Source organism: Myotis yumanensis, unplaced genomic scaffold, assembly GCF_028538775.1.
Source record: "Myotis yumanensis isolate MYYU_CA2020_CCGP unplaced genomic scaffold, mMyoYum1.0.hap1 SCAF_10, whole genome shotgun sequence".
Classification (NCBI taxonomy): domain Eukaryota; kingdom Metazoa; phylum Chordata; class Mammalia; order Chiroptera; family Vespertilionidae; genus Myotis; species Myotis yumanensis.
The window spans coordinates 32,848,361-32,875,525 of NW_027223761.1; the positions used below are offsets into that span (position 1 = coordinate 32,848,361).

Here is a 27,165-nt window from a genome sequence, read left to right on the forward strand (position 1 = left end):
CTCCGGCCAAAGTGATGACTGAAGACTGAAAAGGCTTGGCTTCTCCGCTGCAACTGCAGCGGAGAAGCCAAGCCTTGCTGCAGCCAGAGGGGAAAAGCCTAGCCTTGAGGCTTGGCTTCTTCACTGCGGCCCGACCAAAGGCCTGGGTCCTGGGTGCTGGAGGAAAACCAATGCCAGCAGCCAGGGGAAGGAAGGCCTATTGCATGAATCTTCGTGCAACGGGCTTCTAGTATAATACATAAATGAATAAAATTAAAGCCACAACAATTTAAAGATATATTTTTAAAAATTAAAATAATTTTTTTACAAAGCACTAATTAATACCCAGATTAAATTGGAATCATTTAAAGATCCCAAATGATTTTAATGTGCAGCTTGTATAAAATACTATCTTAAGATTCTCCAACTTTCCAAAACTGACACCTGCAGTAATAAAAAAATATCTAAATAGTCCTATAACAAATATATTTAAATCATACTTTAAGACAGCGGTTCTCAACCTGTGGGTCGCGACCCCTTTGGGGGTCGAACGACCCTTTCAACGGGTGGCCTAAATACATCCTGCATATCAGATATTTACATTACGATTCATAACAGTAGCAAAATTACAGTTATGAAGTAGCAACGAAAATAATTTTATGGTTGGGGGTCACCACAACATGAGGAACTGTATTAAAGGGTTGCGGCATTAGGAAGGTTGAGAACCACTGCTTTAAGAAAATGTCAAGAAAGAACATTCTAGTTTTAATGACAATCCTATACACTTTTAGAGATAGGAAATGACATCTGCCCAACTGCTTTTAATGCTAGTATAATTTCGATGCCAAATGCACTATCTGTATACAGAAAGAAAAATATATGTCAATCTCATTTATGCACAGAGACGCAAAAAAATATATAGCATGCATACCAAATTGCCTCTTATAAAGACACCAGTCATATTTGATTAGAACCCTCACAATGGACTTATTTTAACTTAATTAACTTTTTAAAGGACCTGTCTTCCAAGGCAGCCACATTCTGAGATACTAAGGGTTAGGACTTTAACATATGAAGGGGGTGGAGGGGGTCGCTAAGCTCATAACACCAGGTAATGAAGAATTACAGGGCCACCCTAGCCAGTTTGGCTCAGTGGAGCATCAGCCTGCGGACTCAAGGGTCCCGGGTTCGATTCCAGTCAGGGGGATGTACCTTGGTTATGGGCACATCCCCAGTAGGGAGTGTGCATGAGGCAGCTGATTGATGTTTCTCTCTCATCCATGTTTCTAACTCTCTATCCCTTTTCCTTCCTCTCTGTAAAAAAATCAATAAAGTATATATAAAAAAAAGGAATTACAGGGCCAAGATCTAAACGAAGGAGGAAAGCTGGAATGCCACACTTTTCTTCCAGAATTGTGAACCAAATCTGAAAGAAACAACTGAGAGGCTGGTAGAGTAAAGCACAGTTTTTGATAGATTCACAGAGCTAGGGGCTAAAAAATTGGAGAATATGGACTACAAAGGCACTCTAAAAAGCTATACTTCAGCCCTAGCTGGTTTTGCTCAGTGGATAGAGTGTTGACCTGTGAAGCCAAAGGCCCCGGGTTTGATTCCAGTCAAGGGCACATGCCCTGGTTGTGGGTTCAATCCCCAGTAGGGGGCGTGCAAGAGGCAGCCGATCAATGATTCCCTCTCATTGATATTTCTATCTCCTCTCTCTCTTCCTCTCTGAAATCTATTTTAAAATGTTTTTTTTAAAAAAAGGTATACTTCAAAGTAAGAGTGGAAAAAATGGGCTTCAGTAACATTGAAGCTAAGCCAGCCGTGGGCAAACTACAGCCCGCGGCCGGATCCTGCCCATTTGAAATGAATAAAACTAAAAAAAAAAAAGACCGTACCCTTTTATGTAATGATGTTTACTTTGAATTTATATTAGTTCACACAAACACTCCATCCATGCTTTTGTTCCGGCCCTCCGGTCCAGTTTAAGAACCCATTGTGGCCCTCGAGTCAAAAAGTTTGCCCACCCCTGAGCTAAGCTCTGAATCACCTCAGTCCCTGACTGGATTAAGATGATTCAAGATTCCCAGCAGCTTGCCAGAGGCAATCAGGTCTTCTCTGGAAAAAATGAAAATCGTAGGCCTCAAATATTTTTTGAATATTTTTATATACAATGTTGGCACTCGATAATAACTAGCATACAAGGAGACAAGGTATCGATTGAAACCAAAAGAAATAATAGACAACAGAAAAAGACCTTCGGCAGATCCAGATATAAAATCAGCTGCACACTTTACCATGAACATGCTTAATATACTGATAGTGCTCTACCATGATTCTGTTTACGAGGTGGATTTGCTCATTCCAACTCTACCCCACCCCCATCCCCATCCCCAAGTATTAAAACTGCTCCTACCATTGCCAGAAGAACTGTCCTCATTTGATGGGGTCATCTCTCCTAGGACAGTGGTTCTCAACCTTCCTAATGCCACGACCCTTTAATACAGTTCCCCATATTGTGGTGATCCCAAATTTCATTGTTACAAATTGAACATAAAGCATAGTGATTAATCACAAAACAATATGTAATTATATGTGTGTTTTCCGATGGTCTTAGGCGACCCCTGTGAAAGGGTCGTTCGACCCCCAAAGGAGTCTCGAACCACAGGTTGAGAACTGCTGCCCTAGGAGGTTAGCATGAACTCCCTCCCCTCCTCCCACCCCTCCCCCGCTTCTCCTCCCTCGAAGGCAGTAACTGACTAATCCAGGAGTATTTAAATCACACCCACAATCTTTGCCTCAAGGAGGACAATTGTGTGCTCCAGAGCTTCATCCTATGGGACCAGGGTAAGGACTTTAACCACATAAACACCTTGAGCTTCTCCCATGCCCCTTCCTCCTTCTCTTACAAAATTTGAAACCAGACAACCAGTGGGTCTGTGGTGCCTGTCACTACTTGAGCCAATTGAGCAGAGATGGGGTTGAATCATATAGGAGCATTTATTCCAATAATGCCAGCAGCATGGGAGAGTAGCAGGTCATCCATGAAAATCTCCCTCTCCCACCATAAGCCAGCTGCTTATATGGGGTAGAAGGACAAAAGTTACATGAGAAGTAGGCAAAGGGAACAAAAATGAATATATAAAAGGAATAAGGCAAAAAAAAAGAATGAAAATGGGTATAATAGTTACAGATTACAGGCAATGTGGGCTAGGGGTTTGCAAAGGGCAGGCACATCCCAGACACCATTGTTTCCTTTCCGCAACTAGATGGTTAATCTTTCCATGATAATAGGCAGTTCTCAGATGGGAATGGACTGCATTCAAGCTTGACTCCCAGATCCCCGGGGGTGTACAACTCCCAGCCAGGTTAGAATATGCTTTCTTTAATCAGAACCGAACCATCACGGTTAACGGAGTGTGATTAATATTTCTTATAACTATAGCTAGTCTCCACTATTCTATTTCTCCCTCCTGCCCGTAAGAGTTTCATCTAAGAGCTTTCTTCAATAATAGAGTAACCGGACAACCAAGGGGTCTGGGCTGCCTGTCACTACATGAGCCAATTAAGCAGAGACAGGGTTAAATCATATATGAGCGTTTATTCCAATAATGCTGGCAGAATGGGAGAGCACAGTTTTTGATAGATCCACAAAAATCTTCTCTGCCTCTCCCCATAAGCCAGCTGCTTATATTCAGTAGAAGGACAAAGATTACTTGGGAAAGTAGGAATTACAGGCACGGGAAAGTAGGCACGGTATAATATCATTACAGGTTATAAATCATGCAGGCTGTGGGGAGAGGGGCCTTGCACAGAGCAGGTGCCTCTGGGCACCCCGGGACCAGATTACAGGCAATAGGGGTCTGGGGTTATAAAGAGAGGGTGCCCCTGGGACTAGATTGTTTCAGCCACCAGGTTGTAAATCTTTCCATTGCATTGGGATGTTAGCTCCCATGTCCCAGGGCATACAACTCAGGTTAGAATGGGCTTTTTCTAATCAGAACAGAACCATCACAGTTAACAGAGCATGATTAATATTTCTTTTTTCCCCCCCTATTTTTTGTTCATTTTTTAAAAGAGAAATTAACCGAGTCATGCAAGAGCTGGAGAAGATTGTTTCATATTTCTTATAATTGTAGCTGGTCCCCAATATTCCATTTCTGCCCCTAATAATAGCAGTTTCACAAGAATTCCAAGCCCAGGCTCTGCTTCTAGGAAACCTAACATGTTTAAGATCGAGAAATTCATCCAAAAATTAAAAACCGTAAAAGAAAATCAAGCATTAATTCTAAAACTTACCAATAAATTTAAGGACTTAGTGGATGGATTTTATAGCAGACAGGACACAGCTGAAATGTTGTGAAGAAACCGCCTAGAATTAAGTACAGAGAGGTAAAAGGTTGGAAAATACAAAAAATAAAATAAACAGCATAAGAGACATAGGGGATATAATGTTAATATTTAACTTGTGTACTTGAAACCCAGTGCAGGAGAACAAAAAGAATTGGACAGAGTAATATTTGAAAATCTAATATAAAAAATTTCCAAGACTAATAAAAGACACCAGGCCAGAGTTTCAAGAAGCTCAATGAATGCCACACAGGGTAAATAGGAAGAAAATCACTCCAAAGCAACAAGGCTAACTTCACAATAGAGACAATGGCAAGCCAGAAGACACCATGATCTCTTTAAATGCTGAAAGAAAATACTTAATGTAGAACATTACATGCAGCCTTGAAAATCTCCATTTCAGGCTGTGAGACATTTCAGACAAATAGAAGTCAGGTGAGTGGTTGTCTCAAGCAGGGAGGAAGGAGGGGTTGGGAAGAGGCGTGTGAGGACTTACGGGAGAAAGTCGTGTTTGCTGTATAATGGTATTTACTTTATAATACTTTATTTTGCTGTGTATATTTTTGTGTATTTGAAACCAAAATGTGGATATCTGAGTCCGAGTTCGTTGTCTCGCCAAAATCGAAGAATGAAGCTGCAGACAAAAACAGGAGCAAAATTTTAGCGGGAGCAAAATTCAGTGAGTGCATCCAAGCTAATTAAATAGTCCATGTACAGAGTCCCACAAGGCCATAAGCCACGTGGGCACAGGGATGTGCTCCCTCACAACAGGAATTCCAGGTATCCATTGTGCTCTGTGACTGGGAAGGGGAGAGAGGAAGCCACTTGCGCTTTTTTATGTGTATGCTTGTTAGTTTCTGAGTGGTTATCTGCAAGCTGCCAGTCTAAGCACTATCCATACATTTTAAAGTTCATTCCTCTCCCGTGCACCCTTCCTTCCCCACCTAGTTGGGGTGTCTTAGTAACTCCTCCTAGTTGGGTTTTTGGGTTTTACTTTCCCTTCCCGTGGTCCCGCCCCTACCTACCTACCTACCTACCTACCTTTTTTTGTTTGCTTGTTTCATAGTCATAATGTATATTTTACAAAGACATTAAAAATTTTACTCATTTGTGTTTTTTGTTAATCCTCACCCGAGAATATTTTTTCCATTGATTTTTAGAGAGAGTGGGAGGGAGGGGGAGAAACATCTATGTGAGAGAGACACATGGATTGGTTGCCTCTCACACATGGATTGGTTGCCCGACCAGACCAGGGATCGAGCCTGCAACTGATGTATGTGCCCTTGACCTTGAATCAAACCTGAGACCTTTCAATCCAAGGGCCAACATTCTAACCACTGAGCAACCGGCTAGGTCTGTCTGTACTCATTTTTTAAGGTAAAAATATTCCACTTATAAATGACCTTCTAAAGCAGATGAGCCTCTGTACTCAATGAAGAACAATGACTATTTTTCAAATATTGTATGTAGTGATGATTAAGAAAAGGTTTGCAATGTTGTGATTTATAATAAATATATATTTGGTCATTCAGATAACCCCAAATACATTTTGTTTGGTCCTATCCACAGTTCCTGACTCACAATACCTAATTTCCTGAATGATAAGAGCAATGGGAGCATTTTTTGTTATAATATTTGGTCTCTTGATCTCAATTCCTGAAAAACTGCTTCAGAGCCATAAAGGTGAAATGGGTGTCTTGTTATTCAAATCAAGCCCCTTTCTATCTCACAGCTGGGTTTATGTTAATACGATGATTTTGGGAAAGCACCTGAAGATGGGGTTGTCAGGGGAACCAATCCAGAGTAGAGGGTTGGAACTCTTAGTCCCACCCCCTGTTTTCCGGATAGGGAAAATTGGCTGGAGATTGAACCAATCACCAATAGCCAATGAGTTAATTAGAGAGGCCTGTGTAATGAAGCGACCATAAAACCCCCAAAAGGAGGGGGTTTGTCTACAGAACCCATCCCCAAACTCCAGGAGGATAGATGTTCTTCGAATGAGGACATTGCCTGTGTCTTCATCCCCCAGTTGGTTCGTATCGTTCAATATCCTCTGTAACACACTGGTGACCTAGTGAGTAAACTGGTTTCCCGAGCCACGCTAGCAAATTACTCGAACCCTAGGAAGGGGTCGTGGAAATCTCTGCTTTATAGTTAGTCGCTCAGAAGTACAGGTAATAACCGGAACTTGCAATTGGCACCTGAAGTTTAAGGAGGGAGTCATGGGAACCTCCAAGTCTGTAGCCGGTGAGTCGTGATTGGCATCTGAATCACAGAGCAGTCTTGAAGGACTGAGCACCTAAACTGTGGAATTTGCTATCTTTGGTAGATAGTGTCAGAATTGAGTTGAAAGTTAGGACACCTAGCTGGTGTCGGAGAATTGCATGTCGCTGGTGTGGTTCCAGAACCCTTAGGTTTAATTTTAAAACTAAAACTTAAGTTAGCGTTTTAAAATTGAGATTTCTTTAGGAATTGTATAATCTTGTTAAAATGTGAAGTTTTGTTGATGCTGGGCTGGCATTTTGAATGGCAAACAGTTGAGGCTGAGTTGTGGCATATGATATACACATATGCACTACGCCAAGTCCACATCATTAATTTATCTGGTCTTACAGGAATTTAAATACCTGGCCTTCATTTTAAACATTTGGAAAAAACTCCTACTTGGGTTCCCCTGTGAATTTCTGCTTCTACAGGTTAAATACCCTTGGTTTTTTATATGCCGTGGTTCTTATCTCTTCTGTGGGCCTCTTTGAACTTACCAGTGTTCTCTTTTAGAACATATTATCTGGCTATTACAAAATGGGGTGTTTACAGACAGCATATTTTGAAAATTCAATTTAAGATACCCTTTGCAGTTTTTAAAACGAGAGAAACATGCTTATGGGCAATTGACAATAACTCTCAGGGCTTTTATCATTAGAGGTCTTTTTTTTTTTTTTTTTGTGTTCAATTTTTTTTTTTTTATTTTTTTTTTATTTTTTTTTTCGCTTAAAGTATTACAAAGGGTATTACATAAGTGTCCTTTTTTCCCCCCCGCCCTTGACAAACCCCTACCCTCCCTTACCCCCCAGTGTCTTATGTCCATTAGTTATGCTTATATGCATGCATACAAGTCCTTCGGTTGATCTCCATTAGAGGTCTTATTAAACCAGTCCTTCCCCATTTATGCTTAACTGAAAGCAGTTGTTTGATCTTAAATACAAGGAATCATATTTACTCTTCTTGAATTTCATTTTCTCAATGGTGGATTCTTTTTATATCTCTGGATCTTCTGTCTTCATTCCAGCTGGTTTTATATATATATATATAACATTGTACAAGTATACTTTTTACTACTTGGAAGTGGAATAATACATTTGTGTGTGTGTGTTTTAAAATACATTTTTATTGATTTTAGAGAGGAAGGAAGAGAGAGAGAGAGAGAGATAGAAACATCAATGATGAGAAAGAATCATGGATTGGCTGCCTCCTGCAAGTCCCCCACTGGGGATCGAGCCCACAACCCGGGCATGTGCCCTTGACCGGAATCAAACCCAGGACCTTTCAGTTCGCAGGCTGACGCTCTATCCACTGAGCCAAACCGGCTAGGGACAGCTGGTAATATTAAAACAGCTCTTAAGGGACTATAGACAAAGACAAAGCTTTAGTAACCAAATCCCCACTTAACACATCTTCCTGAAGAAAGTTACTGTGAATATTACCTTTAAAAGCTTTCCTTAGCCTTGGCAGGTGTGGCTCTGTTGGTTGGGCATCGTCCTGTGGAATTGTTTTATGGTATGAGTTCTGTTATTAATTATTTGAGTAAACTTTGTACTCTTTTCCATAATAGCTGCGCCAATTTACAATCCCAGCAAGTGTGCAAGAGTTCCTTTTTCCCTACTTTCTTGTTAAAATGTGTTATTTCTTGTGTTTTTGATAATAGCCATTCTACCAGGTAAGAGGTGATATTTCACTGTGGTTTTGATTTGCCTTTCCCTGATTAGTGATGTTGAGCACCATTCATTTAGTGTAGCTGTAGGCCACCTGTATGTCTTCTTTAGAACAATGTATTCAGATTCTTAGTATATTTTTAAAATGGATTTTTTTTTTGCTATTGAGTTGTATGAGTTCTTTATATATTTTGGATATTAATCCCTAACAGATGACTTACAAATATAGGGTGTCCCAAAAATGTGTACACATTTTGAATAATTATAATGCCAATGGGTTAAATCTGAAAAGAAACATTAATTGAGCTACCAGCTGTTAAAGTGTATATACATTTTTGGGGGACACCCTGTATTTTCTCCTATTTGACAGGTTGTTTTTCCATTTTGTTGATGGTTATTTTTGCTGTGCAAAAGCTTTTTAGTTTGATGTAATCCCACTTGTTTAGTTTTGATGTTGTTGCCTTTGCTTTTGATGTCAAATCCAAAATATCATTGCCGAAATCAGTGTCAAGGAGCTTACCGCCTTTTCCTTCTAGTTTTATGGTTTCAGATCTTACGTTCATGTATTTAATTCACTTTGAGTTAATTTTGTATATGGTTTAAGGTGGTGGTCTAGTTTAGTTCTTTTTTAGGTGGCTGTCCACTTTTTACAGTACCATTTATTAAAAACTGCCTTTCCCCCATTGTTTTATTGGTTCCTTTGTCATAAATTTAATTAACCGTGTATGCATGGGTTTATTTCTGGACTTTCTATTCTGTTCCATTGATATATTTCTCTGGTTTTATGCTAATACCATACCATTTGGATTACTGTAGCTTTGTAATGTAAGGTTGAAATCAGGAAGCATGATGCCTCTAACTTTGTTCTTCGCTCTCAATCTCAATCTTGTTTTGGCTATTTGAGGGTCTTATGTAGTTCCATAAAGAATTTAGGATTGTTCTATTTTTGTGAAAAAATAGAATTGTTATAAGCATTGCATTGAATCTGTAAATTGCTTTGGGTAATACAGGTTTTTTAACAGTATTAATTCTTCAGTCCATGAGCATGGGATATTGTTACTTTGTGTTTTTAATTTTTATCAGTCTTACAGTTTGCAGGTCTTTTATCTCGGTTAAATTTATTTATAGGTATTTTATGGGATTGTTTTTGCAATTTGTCTTTCTGCTGGTTCATTATTAGTGTGAAGAAACATAACAGATTTGTGTATACTGATTTTATAGCCATCAACTTCACTGAAGTCAATTAATTTTGTTTTTGGTGGAGTCTTTTGGATTTTCTAATATGTAATATGTCATCTACAATAGTGAGAGTTTTACTTCCTATCTGATTTTGGTTGCCTTTTATTTCTTGTCCAGTTACTCTCTCCAGGATTTCTCATACTATGTTGAATATAAGTGGTGAGAGTGGGCACCTGTGTCTTAATCCTGATGTTACAGAGGAAGCGTTCATTTTTCACTGTTGAGTACAATGTTAGCTGTGGGCTTGTCATACGGCCTTTTTTATGTTGAGGTATATTCCCTAGTATACCCATTTTGTTGAGAATTTTAATCATAAATTTACAATTTTGTCAAATGCTTTTTCTGCATCTCTTGAGATATAAGATTTTATCCTTCATGGTGTGTCTGCATTTTTCTTTTTCTAACTTACATTGCACACTTTGTTCATTAATTTGTTAGCCTTTTTTCTAATATCAACATTTAATGCCATTTTCATTGTATCTCATATTTTGGAAGATAGTACAGATGTTTTCATTATAATTTATTTCTACTTAACGTTTAAATTCCTATTATGACTTTTCTTTTTTTGACCTGGTATTATCTAGGAGCAGTTTCTTAAATCTATGAAGCATATTGTTTTCAAGTGTTTTGGGGTTTTTTTGTGTGTGCTTTTTTTTTTATGTCCCGGACTTAGTGGGATTCCTCCTTCGTGGGGAATAGTTGCAATCCCTGATCCCCATCACCAGTGGGGTTCAGATTTTGGTTCACAGTCCCTGGCTGTGGGTCATGGGATTAAGCCAGTGGGCATCCTTCATGGTCTGAACTATGACTGTATCTGATTATCTTGGAACCTCCGACTTTAGTTCTTGATTAATGAAAACATTCTTGGTAAATGCTTTCACTGGTCCCTCTTGCGCAGGTCTGAAAATTTCACCTCTAGCCATAGAATATCTCCTTAAAGCAGTGGTTCTCAACCTTCCTAACGCCGGGACCCTTTAATACAGTTCCTCATGTTGTGGTGACCCCCAATTTCATTGTTACAAATTGAACATAAAGCATAGTGATTAACCACAAAACAATATGTAATTATATATGTGTTTTCCGATGGTCTTAGGCGACCCCTGTGAAAGGGTCGTTCGACCCCCAAAGGGGTTGCGACCCACAGGTTGAGAACCGCTGCCTTAAAGGATTTAAAGTGGAATCCTTCCACTTACAGGGTTTTGCAAGCTTTCGTCACTACCTCCCAGGGTTGATAGTGGGTAATTTGTGTAGTAGGCGTTTCTCAGGCTCCTTCTCCAAAATCATTCCCTGATTATCTGTCACCTTCGTCACCCGTGGTCGCCATGGTAGGCAGGAGACTACCATAGAAAGGGGCCGACCTGTGAATGGGTCGTGGCCTCTGGGCAGCATCCGATCCCTCCCTCTTATCTAGTCACCAAAGCCTGGCACCCCCACCCCGGCCTATCGCCCACCGAGAGTGACGGCACATGCGTGACGAGGAGCGCAGGGAGGGCGGGGCTTAGCGCCGTTGGCAGGCGGACCGGGTAGGGAGCAGTGATGCGCGGAGAGAAGGCGGTGGAGGACCTCCGCGAAGCAGAGATGCTCGGACGACAATAAAAAGGTAAAACCCAGTTCCCAGTTTCCTCCTGGGAACTCTCGTGGGGTCTCCCCACCAGGGGCCCGCCCGCGCAGGGACGGTCCTGCCGGTGGAATCCTTTCTTCCTCACGAGCGTGAGGGCACCCCCAGGGGCAATACCCACGCGGCAAAGATCGGTCCTCGGGGTACGGGGGTGTTTGCGGTGACAGGATGGAGGGGGCGTGCACGCAAAACGTGGGTGGACCCCCCAACGGCGCGCGCGCGACCAGGAGGGTGGTCTTGGAGGAAAGTTGCCCGAAGGGGATGAAAACGAGGATCCCTGGACCGCGGGGCCCAGCCTCACCGAGCGGTGCCAGCCCTGCGCCCGCGGCTGGGGCTCAGGCCCGGGCAGTGGAGAGGTCTCGAGGTGTGGGAGCGGGCACCGGGGAATGTACGGCAGGAGACCGCGGGCGGCCCCGCGAGACCGCAGACAGCCCTGGGGAGGAGGGGTAGGGCAACGCGATAGGCCCTCCCGGCGGCTATGGGACGCCCTTGCGGCCGTTGCCCGGATCGGTCCCATGACCGGCGCCGGTGGTCCGGAGCTACCTGGCCGCCGCTTTTATATTGTTCTGTCCTCGCTGAGCATCCAGGGAGGGGAAGCGGCCGCGATGCCCGCGGCTGACTTCCAAGAGGTTGGCGGCGCTGTCAGGATCGTGCTGGCAGTGCCGGTTCGGAGGTTCGTGGCCCGTTCTCCCTCCGGAGGTGGGACCTGCAGGACTGAGGGCGTGGCTGCGGCCGGGAGTGGGTGGGCCAGCACTCGCTCTTGCCCCTCCGCACGACCGAACGGGTTACAGCCAGGGTGTAGCCGGAGACTCGCTGATAGGCTGTCCTGCCCGCGGCTGGGACTTCGGGCCTTGACCGCCCCCCCCCCGCCCCCGCCTTCGCGGAATTTTTCTAAGTCCGGATCCGGAGGCGTCCACCCAGCGTGCTCCTAGGCTCCGGGTCCGCGATGCCGGCTGGGCTGACCCTAAAGGTCCCCCGGGACACCAGACTCGGCCGCTCCTTTTGCTGCGGCTTGTCTGAGACATGCTCTTTTTTAAAAAAATTTTTTTAATACATTTATTATTTTGCAGCATCAGTTTGCCACTTGATGAAAACGACAAACACATAATCATATAACAACAGGTAATGAGTCATATTGAAACAGACTACATTAAAATCAAGAAATTTTACTTATATAATATACAAATAGGAGAAAGGTTTGTAACACGTTCATTGCCAAGAAATAGAATAAACTCAAATACATTCAGAGAAACGAGTAAAAATATAGACACGTTATGAGTTGAGTCTTCTAGTGTCCAATTATGCCGCGAGAAGGGGGTACATTCTCCGTGGCCAGGGAATGAAATAGGAAAAGCACCACGAAGCCACGAGTCAGCAGAGGTACAAACACGAAAAGCTCCCCGAGTCCTGCAGGTCCCAGAGCGCGCCGCCAGGAGGAGCTGGGCTGGGTCCAGTGGAACCTGCACCACGAGCAGCTATGCCGGGAGCAGCCGTGAGAACGCGCAGCGAGGTCACGTGCGCCCCAATGCGGGCCGCCAGGACCGCTGAGCTGCGCGCGAGGCATTTGCGTTGGCCACGCAGTGAGCAGAGCCAATGCCTTCTCCCCACATTGGATACTTGGAGGTGCGCTGACGGCAAAGATACACTGACCAGCGCTTCTCGCACCCGCATGGGCGCACACCCTGGTCCCCTCTGATCCCGCCGCAGCTGCAGGACTTGATGGGGACAGAATCCCTTATGGATCCAGTAACTTGTAGAGGACCACGTCGCTCTCATCCCACGGCGTGCGGGAGGAAAAGGACCTCTCCAAGGGGCCTTGGGGTCACAACAAGGTTGGGAGAGAAACTGAAGGCATAGGGGCTGGAGCTGGAGCAGGAGCAGCGGGGACCGTGTGCTGGGTGGCCTGCGCAGGGTTCCACCAGGCCTGGTTGTAGCTGAGGGCGCTGGGCTCTGTTGCTGGGAAGACTTGGAAGGGGCTATGCGGAAGGGGGATGCAGACACCTGGGGCGGCCGGGAGCACAGGGCCGGCGGGGAACACTGGCTCCTCAGGGAACCAGGTGTGGAGGGAGCACCGGGTCCTCCTGGAACGCAGGGCCCGCCCGCAGGAGAGGGCTCAGGGACGCAGATTCCCTGGGGCGCAGCGCGGGCTCCCTGACCTTGGTGGAAGGCACACTCTTAACAGGCTTTAGGGGTCGACCAGATAGCCCCGTCCCTTCCTTGTCCGCCCCCCCCCCCCCGCCCCCTTCTTTGGTGGCGATGGAGTCCTGTCTGCGGGGTCTCCGGGGCCGTCACCAGCTCCCAGGAGGCCGGTGTGATCTGTAGACAGACGCCCCATCACTGGGAACCGTCAGTGTTTTGCCTGGAAGATAAGTGTGGACGTGCTGTCCTCGGGTGATTGGAGGACCGGGGTCCCGGGGGCGTTTCGGCTGTGACCAGAAGCCTGACTTCCTGTCCCGGCCCCGAGCAAAGCCGCACGCCTCGGGCCTGCGCGCCGGCTGGTGTGCGCCTTGGGCCGGCGAACCCTGCTTCTCTGCCGGAGGAGGGGTTTCCCTGGCGAGGCTGAAGCGCAGGCCGTGCCGCGGTCCTCGCCTCGCTCCCTTCTGGGCGGCCGCTGGTGTGGTTCCCGCCGCTGCGGATCGATGTGACGTCGGTCGCGCTCTCGGGACGAGGGGCGGATATTCCTGGCGAATGGACCGCTCTGCTCGCCCTGCCCGCTGCCCCTCTCCGCTCCCCCCTGTCCGGTGGCGCTGCGCGGACGGAAGGGGTGCGGAACCCAGCCCGACCTCGGTCTCACGCCCACGGACTTCGGACGCAGCGGACACTCTCCGCTCGCCTCCCGGCCGTGTCTCGTGGGCGGCCCTCCACGCGGCATCGCACGCCTCCCCTTGGGTGCGCGCTGTTTTCGTCTTGGCCCTCGGGGTGCTTCTAGGCTCCGGGTTCGCGATGCCGGCTGGGCCGACCGTGAGTTCCTGCTTTTCCTTTCCTTTCCTCGCCGATGCGGTGTTTTCTCCCTCCTGGCGGCGCTATTGCGAGCGCTAGGATGGCCCTGTGCCGACCCCCATGTCCCTGGAAACTCCCGCGCCTTCATGGGCCCGAGGGCGGCATCCAACCGTGCCGGTCACCCGAAAAGCGGCCTTTTGCCGCGGTCCCACCCAGAACCGGCCTTTGCGCGCCGGTTTTGCCCCTTGGCCCCCCACCTCTGGGGGTGGGCTGGTGGCGTCCCCAGGCAGAGTGGGGCGAGTGCACCCAGGAGAAAAGACCAGGTGCTCTCGGCCGGTGGCAGCGGGGCGGGCCTCACGAAGTGAAGGCGTTTCCTGGGATCCGCGGACCATCCCTGGGCTGGGGCCTCTGGTGGTGGGACCCCGCGTGTGTCCCGACCAGAGAACCAACTCGCCGAGAGAACCACTGGCGGCCCGGTCTTTTCTTTCTTCTGCCAGCAGTTGTATGTCGCCTCCTGGGCCCGCCGCAGCCCAGTTCATTTCAGCCGCCGCTCACCCTGCTGCCTCTTTGCGGGTGGGCGAGGGGCCGTCAGTGCTATTGAGAAATCTTAATAGTAAATGGGGTAATGATACTATATTATCAAAAGATTGCGACCTAATATAATCCAAGCTGAAGTACTAGCAGAATCTGCGGAGGAGAGGTTGTTCTGATTCCAAGAATTGATTTGTCCCGGTCTGACACTGGCCTCAGTGTTAGAATAAGTTTAACCAATTTATCAGTCATTGTTTTTATCAATGTTGTTTTTATATCATGTTTTAATTTTTTTAAATATATTTTATTTTATTTTTTACAGAGAGGGAGAGGAATAGAGTTAGAAATAGCAATGAGAGATGTTTTTGTTCTTTTTATATCATGTCTTTGTTTTTGTTATATCATGTTATTGTTTATTAGTCAATTTATTATTTTCATATATATTTTACTAATTTTCGTTAATCTCTGACACTTCTATTATGGAGAAAGGACGAATAGCAATATTAAAATATTTATTCTAATTCATTTCCTTTCAATGTGCACGAATCCGTATACCTGTCACTAGTATATACATAATATGAGTTAACATCTTAGTTTCCTAAACTATACAAGACCCTTAAGCAACTTTACTCTTTCTTGATTTTTTTGTGGTTTTTCATTTTCTCTAAATCCCACAAAATATTTTTAGTTCATATAAATGTTTATAGCTTTACCTAAACAAGTTGTTTATTCTTTTTTTTTTTTTTAACATATTTTATTGATTTTTTACAGAGAAGAAGGGAGAGGGATAGAGAGTTAGAAACATTGATGAGAGAGATCGATCAGCTGCCTCCTGCACGCTCCCCAGTGGGGATGTGCCCGCAACCAAGGCACATGCCCTTGACTGGAATCGAACCTGGGACCCTTCAGTCTGCAGGCCGACGCTCTATCCACTGAGCCAAACCGGTTCGGCAAGTTGTTCATTCTTTGCTTTTTTTTTCCATCATGCATCTCATATCTCCCCTCTTGGGTCATTTTTCTTCTTCCTGAAGTATTTGTTTTAGAAACTGGCTACTCCACATGTGGTTAACAAACTAGCAACATCAACACTTGCCTGTAGTCCTATAGTCTATCTGAATCTAGATCAGAGATCTCCCCATGTCTAATCTTACTCTTCCATTCAACATAGTATGTTGAGTGATCCTCATAAAATGTAACGCCAATGTGTGACTCTTCCCAATTAAAACTCAATTGTTCCCCATTTCGCATAGGTTAATGACATGCCATGCTTATAAGGCCCTTTATTCACCACCCTCTCTCTACCACTCCCTCTCTTGCATTCTATGTTTTGGCCACCCTAAGTAAATCTCTCTTAGCTCCTCCAATGTGGAGATGCTTTCTCTTTCGGCTTCTACACATGCTGTTATTCTTTCTCTCCACAGCTATCAGTGCCACGCTAACTCATAACTCTTCAGTTCTCAGCATAAAAGCCACTTGCCTCTGGGAAACTGTTCATTGTCGTCCACATGCCATTCCCATACATCCTCTAGATGTGCTCACGTTAGCCTGGCAACTGTAATAAAGACATTCATTTCTTCTGTAAAGTTTGCTTATATGAGATGATGCAATCTAGAGAGAGGAAATTTCTGACTATTTAAGCAATAGCCAGAATTTCCAGGATTCTTGTAAAAATAAGTAGAAAAAGAGAATAGCACCAGCAAAATCAGTGAGACTAGCAGGAAATCATGAAATAACTTAAAAAGGTAGGTTTTTTTATGGAGAAAGATGTGTTAGTAAGCACTGCAAGATTATTTCTACAAGCAGTTAAAATAATATCAAATTCATAGTATTTTAATAGAAAAACATGCTTCTTTTAAGAAAACACAAATATACACTAGACCCAATACAAAATTTTAATAAAATAGAAAGTAAGGAAATTTTATTGTTTCATTATGCATACATGCTACATGTGAATTTACACAAATATATGTACTTTGCAATAGCAGGGATATGCAGATGCAAAATGCACCCTGGAGAAAGAGAAGCACAAGATATATATATATATATTACAAGTGCAAACTCAATAAATTAGTTACAATTTTATTAGGAATGTAGGACCAGTTTACAGATGATGTGGCGATGGTAGCAAAAGTGGCAGAAGGCACTCAGCACTCACCATGTCTAATAAATAAAGCTTAGTGATTCATTAAAAATTAGGATACTCTATAGGATCAAAACATCCAACAGTTCCGTAGATTTTACATTGACATCTTTCAGGTAAGCCAACAATTCTAGGTAGGCAAGAAATTCCCTGCTGACATCATTTCTTAAAAGGAATTACCTTGGAAAATTAATAATTTTAATGCCTACAAAAGCTGAATGGATCCAAAATAAAATACGGTCTCCATGAATAATAAGAAATATTAGTCTACCATCTTATTCTGCTCTTTATATCTTCAAATTTTATCACAGCTAGGGTACAAGTCTGGACCCTAACAGAAACTAACAAGCTTATAAACATTGTAAATATGTTCCATTTTCTTTGCAGTTATATTAATGTGCAGTGTGCTTTTGCATGAAACGATTTACTAAAATATTTAGATTTGTTATATAAAAATTATATTAGTATTCCCACCATTTACTTCACATCTCAGAAATTCGACTTGTATTGGGCTCTAGAAGTTTTGAGTAGTCATAGGTCATTTCTCTCATGTAATCTTGAGGCAAAAGGAAATTAATAGAAAGATAAACATTAGTTTTACAGTAACTAAACATGTGGCACCTAAGATATAAAAATAAGTACATATTCCAATTACTTATGCAATGAATGTGTCTTCCAGAACTCACACTATTTCTTTTGTTCTTTACCGTTGACAGGATAGTCTCATTTGATTTTTTTACATTAAGGCAAAAGACACATCTTTTCCGTGGTTCTAATTAGTCTCATTTTTCTAAGAAAAGATAAAATAATGCTTTCATAAAAGGTTAATATCAATACTAGGAAAAAGTTTTTTTTCTTTTGAAAATATGTGTTGGGATTATATTAATTGAATGTTTAAAAATACTAATCCTGAGCAAGAGTAAAAATGAGAACAGTTTTGACTAAAGAATAAAATTCCTTCATTGTTAAACCTAAACATCTTTAAAATTCGACCATGGAATATAAAATCAAAAAGGCTAGAATTCAGACTTCTGATTTCTACGCCAAAGCTGAATACTAAGAACAGAAATAAAACACACACAGTAAATAATACACAACAGTAAAAGCATCAGAAATTGATGCGTGTGGATTTTGTTAAATATAACAAAGCTCAGTCCTTTGTGGGTAAGTCTAGCTGGGTGAACAGCACTCAACAGTGTATGGCACTGAACAGATCCTTTGGAAAGGAGACACTGGATTCCTTTTTAAATAGGCACAGACTTTCCCCCCTCCCCAAAACATTCAAATACATAAAGGACACATTTGGAAATACAGTATGAATCCAGTTTTCATGAAAGCAAGAAGTTCTGGCCACTTTGGAAACTACAGTAAAAGTTACTTGAACTTTTAGTTCTAGATCTCCCTCCTGAAAAGTTAGTGCTTTCCACCCACAGAGCAGTATGGTGACAAAGTATTCCTATACCAGTGAGGCATTAAGTAAGGGCTTGCGACATGAGTCAGGTGAAGCCAAGCTCTAGGAATAGTTTCCTAGTTTGTGGTGAAAGTGCAAAGAGTGGGAAACCACAGGCACCGCAGGGATCCCCTCACAGTAAGACGGCCTGTCCACGTGGGAATGGTCAGTTCAGAGTCAGCACAGTGAATTCCCAACCCTCAGGCACAGCCCTCGGGATTCTTCATTATGTCTTTGTTTCACTCAAATGGTCTCTCCCTCTTCATCAGCTTCTTCGATCACCTGAATCTCATCTGTTTGAGGTAAGGAAGAATTCTCCACCTGCAGTTTATTCCCATCAGTTTTACATTTCTCTTCTTCCTCTATCATCTCCTTCCATATCTTGTGGTTTTCAGTGAGGTGATGCATTAGCTGACAAAATATTCGCTGTCTGCCTTTTCTTCTCTCTGGTTCTGTGAAATTAAAAAGTATAGATATTTTAGCCATAGCAATATGATTCAGCCATTCTTTCAATAAATATCTGAGTGCCTATCATATTCTAGGTGCTATCTAAGCACTGGCGTTACAGTAATAAACAATAAGATTGAAACAAGAGGTCACTGGTTTGATTACCAGTCAGGGCACATGCCCCAGTTATGGCTTGATCCCCACAGGGGCGTGCAGGAAGCTGTTGATCTGTGTTTTCTCTCCCATCGATGTTTCTATCTCTCTACCCCCCTCTCCCTTCCTCTCTCTCTAAAAATCAATTTAAAAAATGTAACAAATACTGTTAAAAGTAAAGCAGAAAATGAGATTATGGAAGTGTGTGTGTGTAGGGGGGAGATGGCACTGAAATATCAAATGATAAAACCAACCGTTTTAGGATTTTTTAATATATTAAATATCAAAATTTTGTTGAGTAGCCCTGGCCAGGTGGCTCAGTTGGTTGGGCATTGTCAAAAAAAAGGTTGCAAGTTCGATTCCTGGTCAGGGGACACATACTTAGGACATACTTAGGTTGTGGGTTTGATCCCCAGTAGGGATGTGTACGGGAGGCAATCAATCGATGTCTGTCTGTCTGTCTGTCTCTCTCTCTTTTCCTGTCTTTCTCTAAAAGTGAATGAAAACATATCCTAAGGTGAGGATTTAAAAAATTTGGGTGAGTATAGACTTTCAAAAGCCAGCCAGCTTCCCAAGATTATACTCAGATGGTAATGAAAAGATTACTTTTCACTATTCTAATATTAAGACAACTTTGGGGTGATGGTGGATGGGGTTCTTTGTAGTTATCTGTTCTGTATACAGCATGCTTGGAAAACAAAGTAATTAGATATTTAAATTCTACTTTAAAGAGCAAATAACTGACTTCATTTACAGATACAAAGGTAACAAATGTTTCTTTTTCATTTTCTATCTATACTCTTTGCTTTATATAGAAAATGGTGCCCCTACAATTTTATAATTAAAATCTGTAATGCCACAAAACTTGGTTCTCCTCTTAAGTCAGTTTTCCCAACTGCTTTTTAAAAAATCTATATTTTTATTGATTTCAGAGAGGAAGGTAGAGGGCCAACTGCTTTTTAATATATATTGATTGGTTTCAGAGAGGAAGGGAGGAAGGGAGGAGAGAGAGAAATGTCAATGACGAGAGAGAATCATCGATCGGCTTCCCCCTGCACACCCCCCACCAGGGATCGAGCCCACAATCTGGGCATGTACCCTTGACCAGAATCGAACCCAGGACCCTTAAGTTTGATGATCTATCCACTGAGCAAAACTGGCCAGGGCAGTTTTCCCAACTGTTTTGATCCATTTCTAAAGTCTATATGAAGGGCAGAATAACAGGCCAGGAAGGGTGGGGTGCGGTAAAGGAGGACCAGCCAGTAGGACCCACCCACCTCCTCCCTTCTGTCCAGGTGTGGTGACAGTCCTGTCATGCATGCATAGGTACAGCCTGCTGAGAAGCACTGATTGGAGGACAACACCTCAAGAGATGCTACTTTAGCTACGAGTGCTTGTCATGTGACAGCATTAGCAATGGGTACCCAGCCCATAGTAGGAACTCATAACCTGAACACTTACATCGTAGTTATTCAGGATAAGACTACTGAATCTTTAGAACAAAGATCCAAATCCAAATTAAATGGATATTTCAGTTAAGAACATTGAGTAAATAGTATTGCTAGGTTCTTACTAGGATTTAGATTGCCTTCTATTTCTTCATCTGTATCTAATTCTTCACCATCCTCATCAGAACAACTTTCAGTGTCATCATCCTCTTCCTCTTCTATCCACTGGCCCGGGAGCAAACCAGCAGCATCGTAGGAGTTACACAGGGGACCCACAATGTGGGTGATGAAGGACTCTTGAAGCTTGGCTAGTTGAGGAGAAGAACGATCCATGAAGGGACTGATGGGCAAACCAAGATTTGCTTCTTCATCTCCCTGATCATTTTAAAGAGAAAAGTACATTTTTAACTGTTAAGAGAACAATTACTAAGCTTTGCTGTTAAATTATCTTGAGGGTGTTTTTTTTAAATAAGCATAGTCTACATAAAAATAATTTTTACAAAAAGTGTCAATGAATCTAATTATTTCTCTATCATTTCAACTGTAAGTATTTCTCTAATATTTGAGAAATCCTAAACAAAACTTTATTCTCACTCATCCAATCTTACAGTCTCTTACTTTTTACTTAATCTTCTGACTAAAAAAAATAAAGTAAAATAACAAGTAAAAAAACCACACAAACGAAAAAAACTTTATTCTCACACTCAGTTAATTGATACCCAGCTAACAAGAAAAAAATACGTCTTTTTAAAGTATTAGCAAATTTACTAACAACCTGCAAAATTCCTTAGTGTCAAATACAGATTTTCTTTGTCCTAGGTGGAGACTGTAAATGGAAACACTTGTTGTAGCGGTTCTACAAACGTACAGAGTTTTGCAAATGCTTTTCAACACTCCTCCCCTTTTGTAATAGCAGAACCCTTCCATGGATGTAAATAAAAAAGCCTAATATGTAAAACAGAAAGAAGCTCTACTGAGGTGAGGATTCTGGGCTCAGAGCCCCAATTTCTTGCCCTGAGATATCCTCTCACTGGGGCCTCTCGGGTTCTGGAGAGCACAGTATAAGATCAGACATACCTAGTTTTAAAACCTGCTTTTGCCACCTATTACCTAGAGGGTGTTGGGCAAGCTCTATGTTCAATTCATGTGTAAAATTTTAAGAATCTATTTTACAGGGTTGCTATGGGGAATGAATACTTTCCATAATGCACAAATGCTGCAGGCAAGATGAGTCATAGATCCTTATGAAACTGTCGCAGTGATGAACTGTCCTGTGATTTAAATCCTCTATGACTAAGAAAACTATTAATGGTGTTTTTTTTTAAAACCAGCTGAGGTTGCCCACAGGATTCTACAATTTCATAGGTTTAATACTTTTTTTTGTTTGATTAAGTTTGGCTTTTCTAAGCCCATGGTACTTAGATATAGGAATATAAAGCTAGTATAATTACAATGATAAAAAGATGGGTAAGGTTAGAATTTTGCCTCCATATCTCAAAGATGTTTAGTAGCATAGCTAGAATGAGAGGAAATGTAATAGTTTTGATGAGGGTTAACTAGAACTTTCATATAGATTAGCACATTAACCTTTATAACAATTCTATGGTAGGGTGTTATTTTTTCTCCTCCTTTGGCATATGAATAATGAAACCTGGAAAATTTAAGTGATACTGTCTGAAATATGTGATTTTTAGTGAAAGATCAGGAATTATAATTGCTAACATTTATGGAGCACTTATGTGTCAGGGACTTTTCTTTTTTTTTTTTTTTTTTTTTAAATATATTTTATTGATTTTTTACAGAGAGGAAGGGAGAGAGATAGAGAGTCAGAAACATCGATGAGAGAGAAACATCGATCAGCTGCCTCCTGCACATCTCCCACTGGGGATGTGCCCGCAACCCAGGTACATGCCCTTGACTGGAATCGAACCTGGGACCTTTCAGTCCGCAAGCCGACGCTCCATCCACTGAGCCAAACCGGTTTCGGCGTCAGGGACTTTTCTAAGACTTTAAATAGTACGGTTGTTGTGAGGATTAAATAAATTATGTGGCAGGTGCCATCAACATTCCTGTTTTATAAATGGGGAACCGAGGCAGAGAGGTTAAGGTCACACTGCTGGTAAGGAAAAGGAACCAGGATTCAACCTCAGTCATGGCTTTAAGTTTGTTCAATAAGAATTAATTCTATATACTTTAAAAATAATTATATTGTAAACTGGGTTGAAATGAACTTTTCAAATGTTTTTTCTTTTTCAATGAAATCAGTGCATTTTCTAAATCTGGCATATATTAATACTTTAATTACCTCTGTACAGATGGCATTTTCCTTAGCATTAAATTCTTTTGTGAACATAAATTAAAACCTGAAACAGGCTTCCGTTATCTTTAAGAATGAATATGGGACTATGCAAACTGATTACTACAGATTAGGCAAATATTTATAACCATATATTATCCAAAAGTACAAATAATTTAGTTCAAGTATATCAGAATAGTAAAATAGTAATTCTGTGATTACACAGTGTAGAATATTTTAACCTATGAACAGCAGAGTACACATTGTGTTGGGACCTTTAGCTAAGGTGGCTGAAAGACATTGCACATTTATTGGTCATTTGATACAATCTGGGTGTGACAGGTGCAACAGGTAACTGTGCATACTTTATAGACTCCACTTCATCACTTCTGCTAGAGTTTCAACTCATGGTAAGAAAGCCTCACAGAGGCCTCACATGGTAGATATATTGATTTTTTTTTTTCTGGTGTTTAGGGTCAGTTAAGGATTCCCAAGGAATGTAATTCAAAAGTCAAGAAGGTGTGTTTGATGTTTTGGAGATAATGAAATATTAGGCTTGTGGGGAAATCGGTATACTCCTACATTGTAGAGAGCCTCAAAACTGAACCTCAAAAAATGGTAAAGATTCTGCAAAGTGGTAGGATTAGTTTTCAAGACAAGAGTTTAAAACACATGAGAAAAGACCATGTTTACATCTTTGAATCCTTGAAAACCATTAAGATCTACTTTGTCCCCATTTCTAGCTCTCTAATTTCTTATCCTTTGCCAGGACTTTTACCCAGTTGATGTTTCTAAGGCAATCTTTTTATAGCAGAGCTGAAGATGGTTGATAGTCTTTAAATACAGTGGGCCCTTGACTTAAGAGTTTAATTCATTCCGTGACAGAGCTCGTAACTCATATTACTCATATGTCAAATCATAAAGTGAACGAGTGAGACACGTGATGCTGGGCTGATGTTGTGGCGTTCACTGTGACGTTCGCTGCGCCAACTAGCGGTGGGGTATCTGAAGCTGGCTCGTAACCCGAATTTTAGCTCACAACTCAAAGCAAAAAATCGGCCGAGAGAGACGGCTTGTATCTCGAAAAACTCGTTAGTCGGGACACTTGTAAGTCAAGGCCCCACTGTATAATCTAAGTATAACCTGAATCAGTTAAAAACAACTTCATTTAGAAATAAATTATCATAGGCTATTGGTTCTCAGGGTTGAAAGGGACCTTGGAATCATAATGTAGTCTGTCCTTACCTCTATACTCAAGTACATTCAACCCACTTTAGATAGGCTATAAGCTTTTTTTTTTTTTTAAATATCAGCAGCAAAGGAAAAAGAGCAGAGAATATACTAAGACCAGAGCAAATGAAACTATTTCTAACCATCCTTAAGCAGAGCAATTCAGATTTCAAACACTGAATGTAGCTTTCCAAATCCCAAAGGGTAGTTAGTGTCTTCAGATGGCAGCTATTAAAAATCCCACCAATCTCATGTTTCAACTCACCTGCTCATAAAATTCATTGACAATGCCTTCTGTCCATTTCAAATGCAAGTTCCGAACTTTTGCTGGGCCATTGATATCTGCCAGTTTGATGCACACCTGGCATACTAAGAGGCGGTCATTTTCATTACTCCATTCTATACCATTACTATTTACATCATTGGCCTGTTTTGGAAAAACAGAATTATTTTAGGTTCTGAGGGCACAGGAGTTTTGTTGTTTCTACTAAATTACCTTAAAATTTTCCTATCCAACTGACAGGCAGGAATTTCAGTAAATGCTTCGTTTAATCTATTTGTGCCATAATATGGACATCTATGGTTAAGTTTTCCTTGAATTTAAAATGTTATTATAATTTTGTTTCAATAGAAGCAGAGACTAAAAAAACATAACAAACCATGGGTTTCCATGTCTGTGATTACCACAGAGGATTATAATTTGTGTGTGTGTATACACATACATTAATATGTAATATAATATATAAGTATATGTATGCAAAACATCAATAAATCATATAGAATTGTAACTTTGTACCTCAAAAAAAGAAAATATTGCCGAAACCGGTTTGGCTCAGTGGATAGAGCGTCGGCCTGCGGACTGAAAGGTCCCAGGTTCGATTCCGGTCCAAGGGCATGTACCTGGGTTGTGGGCACATCCCCAGTAGGGAGTGTGCAGGAGGCAGCTGGTCGATGTTTCTCTCTCATTGATGTTTCTAACTCTCTATCTCTCTCCCTTCCTCTCTGTAAAAAATCAATAAAATATATTTAAAAAAAAAAAAGAAAGAAAATATTTAAGTATCTAAGGAGAAGTTGGCTCTAGCTGTGAAAGACAAATGTGATATGGTTTAAAGAAGCTGAGATCTATGGTTTAAAATCCTGACTCAGAATGACTTGCTAATTTATTGTGTGATACTGAAAATATTGTTGAATCTCCTGAAGTCCTCTGCATCTAGAGCAGCAGTTCTCAACCTGTGGGTCGCGACCCCTTTTGGGGTCAAACGACCCTTTCACAGAGGTCACCTAAGACCAGTATATAATTACATATTGTTTTTGTGATTAATCACTATGCTTTAATTATGTTTAATTTGTAATGAAAATACATCCTGCATATCAGATATTTACATTATGATTCATAACAGTAGCAAAATTACAGTTATGAAGTAGCACGAAAATAATTTTATGGTTGGGGGTCACCACAACATGAGGAACTGTATTAAAGGGTCGCGGCATTAGGAAGGTTGAGAACCACTGATCTAGAGGATAGAAAAAGCAATATCAAGCTAGCCGAATAGCCATGGAGATTATTAACAAATGAAAAATCCCTAATTCATAGTAAATGCTAACATCGCTATTTAAATAAATAGTAATTATCATTATAAGGCAAACTACTATACCTTTTTTAATAACCCAAATTTCCTTTTGTGAAAAATGAAGTGAATGGCCCAGATCAGTGAGTTTTGAATAGTGTGATGGTAGTTTTTTGGCACCAAACCCTTTTGTCAAAGGAAAATTTACACAGACCACCACCACAGAACAACTAGTAAAGGAGAACTCTTGATTGGAGCTCTGGACCTCCTACAGTTTCTTGTGGTGCCTTTCTGAGAGACTTTGGAATAGAAGTCTCTGGGAAACACAGATTTCAAAGTACTTAGGTAATCTTTCGCCTGTAAAAATCTCACTGCAAACACATAATCAGAGCAGTGGATCAACCAATACTAAAGCTAATACATTGCCTCTTAAATTTTAAGAGGCAAAAGTAGGATGATCATGTGTAATTACAACAATAAAGTAAGGGATACACACAAACACATACACTAAAGAAGTAAAAAATGACAAACATAAATGTGAAGGGGGTGAGTAAAAATGGTAGTGATTTTAGAATGCGTTAGAACTTAGGTAACGATCAGCTTAAAATAGACTGCCATAAACATAGCCTAGTATATATGAAGCACATGGTAACCACAAAACAAAAATCTACAAGAGATATACAAGAAAAAAAGGGAAAGGAATCCAAACACAATACTACAGAAAGTTATCAGCATGCAAGAGAGTAGGAAAGGAACAGAGAACCATGAAAACAATCAGAAAACAATAAAATGGCAATAACTACATAACTATCAATAATTACTTTAAATGCTGATGGATTAAATGCTCCAATCAAAAGGTGAATGGATAAAAAAAAAGTAGTACAGATATACAATGGAATATTACTCAGCCATCATAAGAATGAAAACTTATCATCTGCCACAATATGAATGAACCTAAAGGCTGTTACGCTAAGTGAAGTAAGTTAGACAGAGAAAGACAAATACCATATGATTTAAATTATATGTGGAATCTAAAAAACAAAAGAACAAATCAAAAACAAACTTACAGATATAGAGAACAAACTGAGGGTGGCCAGAAGAAAGAGGGGCTAGGTGTAAAAAGTGAAGGGATTAAGAAGTACAAATTAGTAGTTACAGAATAGTCACAGGGATGTAAAGTACAGCATAGGGAATATAGTCAATAATATTGTCATAACTATGTATGGTGTCAGGTAGGTGCAAGACTATGGGGGATCACTTCACAAGTTATATAAATATCTAATCACTGTGTTGCACACCTGAAACTAATATAATATTGAATGTCATCACTATAAATAAAATGGTTCTAAAAAGAGAGAGAGAGAGGAGTGTGTTTGGAGGACTTGGGCCTAAGAGAGTCTTTTTCTAATTATGAGTTATGAAACAAATATTCATTCACTAGGCCAGTTTGGAGATGTGCCAGAAGGAAACAGAAAAACTCTAACCAAGACTAGAAAGTGTCTGTGGTGCAGATGGCATGGAGTGGTATGAAGGAAACTGACCTGGGCAGCAGGACCCCTGATGAGAGGCACTTGCAGTATTGAGATTAACTGGTGGTGTGACCACAGAAGAAGCTTTTGAGAACTATGACTCAGTTTTCCTATTTGTAAAATGAGTGAGTAATCTATAGGGTCCTTCCTGGATCCACACTTCACGGTGAAGACCCAGCAAAGGCAAAATAAAGGTGCCAACTCCCCCCCCCCCCCCGCCCCCCGAAACTCTGCTCAAGGACCATGTTCCGCTGCTGTGACATGGGGAGAAATAGGGGTTCAAAGAACCCAATGGATGCTGTCAGAGGCCAAGAC

General features: G+C 41.6%; 2 protein-coding genes across 4 annotated transcripts in view; one reads left to right on the plus strand and one right to left on the minus strand.

Annotated features, from left to right (window-relative positions):
- The first annotated feature begins 11,029 nt into the window (after window positions 1-11,029).
- The window catches only part of PSMA1 (proteasome 20S subunit alpha 1), a 285,437-nt gene continuing 269,301 nt past the window's right edge, over window positions 11,030-27,165 (plus strand). The window contains exon 1 of the mRNA XM_070428263.1: window positions 11,030-11,100. The gene's annotated coding sequence lies outside the window, so the exon portion shown is untranslated. The remainder of the gene's footprint in view (window positions 11,101-27,165) is intronic.
- PDE3B (phosphodiesterase 3B) overlaps window positions 16,468-27,165 on the minus strand; it is a 161,303-nt gene continuing 150,605 nt past the window's right edge. For all 3 annotated transcript variants that reach the window (XM_070428261.1, XM_070428260.1, XM_070428259.1), the window contains 3 exons: window positions 24,019-24,180; window positions 20,353-20,602; window positions 16,468-18,631 (listed from right to left, as the gene is read on the minus strand). In XM_070428261.1, the coding sequence (XP_070284362.1) occupies window positions 18,423-18,631; window positions 20,353-20,602; window positions 24,019-24,180 (621 nt within the window). In that variant the 3' untranslated portion in view covers window positions 16,468-18,422. The remainder of the gene's footprint in view (window positions 18,632-20,352; window positions 20,603-24,018; window positions 24,181-27,165) is intronic.